This window comes from Hydra vulgaris, chromosome 15, assembly GCF_038396675.1.
Source record: "Hydra vulgaris chromosome 15, alternate assembly HydraT2T_AEP".
NCBI lineage: Eukaryota > Metazoa > Cnidaria > Hydrozoa > Anthoathecata > Hydridae > Hydra > Hydra vulgaris.
The window spans coordinates 53413602-53417687 of NC_088934.1; the positions used below are offsets into that span (position 1 = coordinate 53413602).

Genomic DNA, 4086 nt, shown 5'->3' on the forward strand with positions numbered 1-4086 from the left:
AAAAAACTGTTTTTAGAACTTGAAGACTCTAAAGTTTTGAAATAAACTTTATGCATGTATCACACATTTCCATTGCACTCAGTCTAGATATAGTTTTGTCAATTTATATTATATTTATTTGCATAATTTATATTGACAAAATTGTTAATATTAAGTCCTGTATATACTCGCGTATAAGTCAAAGTGGGAATTTTGGGTGAAAATTTGGTCCTTCCGAAAACTTCCGACAAAAAAATAACAGTTTTATTTCATTGTTGTTGTTGTTGTTTTTTTTTTGAATATATTTCTTTTATTCTAAAAAATAAATTTTGCATTTAAAATAATGAAAAACTTTAATTTTAACCTCGACTTTTTAGGTTTAAAAAAAAAAATTTAATTTGGCTGTGTGCTAAACTTTTGAGCAGAACTGTATATTTAAATTGACATTTAAATACACCATAATGTACAGTGTTTATTTATGAAAATATTTGTTGCTTTTATTTTTTCTAATCTAAAAGCTCTCAGCCTGAATAAAATTTTACAAGTTAATGTTGAATGTATTTTTGTAACCAGAGAAAAAATGTTTTATGCAACTATATAGTAGTAAATTTTGCCAATTTGTAGAGCGTTGTAACTTTACAATACTGCATCATTAAGTTAAAACTGCCAGTACTTGTCTTAACGTCTTTTGCCAATATATGGAATACCTTGAGTATTACACATATGTCCTATGCCAATTTGCTGTTTTGATGTTCCCTGTTTTCCAACATAATTCCAGCAGCTAAATATAATATTTATTGTTATTAATAAAAAATTAATTGCGCAATAGTCAATCGTAACAAGATTTTCGTCTTCTTGGTAATGCTTGTTGCTTTACCAAGAAAACGGGCATGATGGATAGCTCCAGTTTTCCTGATTTTATCAACTGAAGGTTATAGATAAGTCACAACTAATTCATCCAGCTCTCTTCTGTCTCTTATCTTCTCCTGCTATCCTCTTTCTTTCTATATATGCTTTGCAAAAGTTCATAGAATCTTCAGCAGCCTTATTGGTTTGAAAAAAACTGACTTCTGAAACCGCAATGATATCCAAACAATTCAAACATTGTATCCAATTTGGCTATGGCTAATACAGAATTACTCAAAGAATTTGATGAATCTAAAGATCGGTTGGACTCGTTTCTCTGGAAACACATTGTTCTGATCCTAACTTTAAATCCCTTTGGTCTGTTGCCAAAATAGTTTAAGTTCTATCTCATGGTCAGGCAACTGTTAAGCGAGGATTTACTAAAAACAAATTGCTTCTTGTTGAAAATCTTGACACGGAAAGTTTTCTTTCTCAGCGATTATTGTTGGACTATATGAAACGAAAAAAACGTTGAAACTCGCAGTTTTCCCATGTTAAAGAATATGTTATCTTATGTGAAATCTTTTCATTAAAAGTATCAACAATCACTTGTTCATAAATCTAAAATCAAATTGAGCAAGGAGAATAATGGAAAAGAAATTATTATCATGTTCACACTATTGATAAAAATAAAATGTTCAAATATCATGTTCACACTATTGATAAAAATCAAATGTTCAAATATCATGTTCACACTATTGATGTTTAGTGCAACATTATTCCGGAACAAATGTTCATAAAACACAATATTCTACAAAATGTTCCTTTTAGCGTTCACATATAAAATTGGCTACGGTACAAAGAAGAAAAACAAACTATAAGTATAACTCGAATTACAATTAGTTACTAATAATTTTAGATATACATATTTTTTGATATAATTTTTCAATTTTTAATATTCATTATTTTACGAGAGTTTAAACTAAATGCAAATAACGCTGAGGGTCCGGCTAGCTTAAGTTTAGACAATAGAAACCCAACCCAAAAACCCGCCATACAAAAGGTGACGTTAGATTTTGGTTATCCCATTTTTTATAAAGCTTGGCTTTTATGGATAGGTCATATCTCCTTTAGCCGCTTTTGACGACACATATTAGTAGTCCGTCAGTGGTACATTGCTGAATAAATATATACAATTATAAACTATCCACGAACATTTACAGCTATTCTAATTTTGTGTTCATACGTATTTAAAATTTATTCCATGCTTTATATAAGGTTACTTTCTATATATATATAAATGTTCGTGTGCCACAAAATTTGAAACCAATTTTTGAAAGCTTTTTTCTCAACCAATTTTGCTCAAATTTTGCACACTTAATCATTTTCGATGACAATACAAGGAAATGGAAAAATTTGACCAAAAATAGTTAATTAAGTTAACAAAAATTTAATTTGTATTTCCCCATACATTTTATTTATTTGATATGAATTGCGTATTACGTCACAAAAATCATTGATTTGCAAATTATTTGCAGTTTCGAAGACATTAAAGCGCAGCGATTCAAAACCTATTGTTTCCATGCTTTATATAAGGTTACTTTCTATATATATATATGTTTTTTACTTTCTATATATATATTTTACTTTCTATATATATATTTATATAATTTATATAAATATATATATATATATATATATATATATATATATATATATATATATATATATTTATATATATATATATATATATGTGTGTGTGTGTGTGTTTTTTACTTTATTTATATATTTTTACTTTATATATTAATTTACTTATATATTATATACTTATAATTTATATATATATTTACTTTATATATATTTTTTACTCTATATATATATTTATTTATATATATACCTTCTGTTATATAAGGGGTCACTCGGAGGATGGACCGTCAATTACCGCCATACTCGTGGGTACACATATGAAAAACAAAACAAACAACCGGCCTGCTAAACCTATGACGACTGAAACCGCTACACAACGGAAAAGATGATTGGAAAAGGAAAAACGAAAACTTCCTACGAGTTATGCGACAGCAATGGAAAGACACCGAGTTCTTCTTCATAGATGAAATATCGATGGTTCCCTATGAAATGCTCTGTATGATTAACTCACTGCTGAAGCAACTGAAGAACAGTAATGATCTATTCGGCGGAATAAACGTCCTACTGTTCGGAGACCTGATGCATTTGCCACCAGTAAGAGGAAAGCAAGTGTTTAATCAGCCTGATAGAATGATACCTGCTACACACCTATGGCGCCTGTTCACACTGATAGAATTGACTCAGAACATGAGACAACAAGGCGATACAACATTCATCGAAGTCCTGAATGCTCTACGGGTTGGTGAACTTCGAGAACGACATATGGACATCCTAATGAAGAAAGTCACCACAGAAGCCAATGCTGAATTCTCTGTAGAGAAAGCGCTGCGCATATACCCGACTAACAAGAAAGTCGATGAACATAATCAAGCTGTCCTGGCACATTTCAAAGCAAAGAACACTAAAATATATAAGATCAGAGCTCAGGACAGACTTGTGGATGGTCCAGATAACAACATCGACTATGACAAGATAACTCCTACCGACATCAATAAGACAGCTGCCCTTCCAAGAGAGCTAGAGATATTCGTAGGTGCAAAGGTCATTCTGAGATCCAACATCGATATCTCCAAGGGCTTAGTCAACGGTGTAATTGGCTTCATCATAGAAATTATATGGCCCTACTTCCGAAGAGCGCAAACACATGCAACAGATGTACCATCAATAAGAATTGACTTCGGTAGAGACGGTATACACATCATTGAGCCGATATCGAAGCAATTCCAAGCGAAACGAAATGCCGGAACAATCGAGAGAAGAATGCTACCTATAGTGCTATCGTGGGCTTCAACTGTACACAAGATGCAAAGCAGTACAGTAAACTATGCAGTGATTGACCTAGGATCTGATTTGTTCGCAGAAGGTCAGGCATATGTTGCACTAAGTCGAGTGAGATCTCTGGATGGCCTACAGATACAGGAATTAGACTGTGCCAAGCTAACTGGAAAGAAACCTTGCAACAACGACGCTTTGGCTGAGATGGAAAGACTGAGATCGATTCCATGAATGAGTACATGAAGAAGTGCAACCGAATAAGACATATGCCAACAACAATATCAACATTCACCGACTTGACAAACTGACAAAGTGCTCTCGGATCGCACTATAAAATGT

General features: G+C 32.0%; 1 protein-coding gene across 1 annotated transcript; it reads left to right on the forward strand.

Moving 5' to 3' along the window:
* The first annotated feature begins 2827 nt into the window (after nucleotides 1-2827).
* LOC136091579 (uncharacterized) lies at nucleotides 2828-4086 on the forward strand. The gene has a single exon (XM_065819272.1). It carries the CDS (start codon nucleotides 2896-2898, stop codon nucleotides 3976-3978), a length of 1083 nt encoding a protein of 360 aa, XP_065675344.1. The 5' UTR covers nucleotides 2828-2895; the 3' UTR covers nucleotides 3979-4086.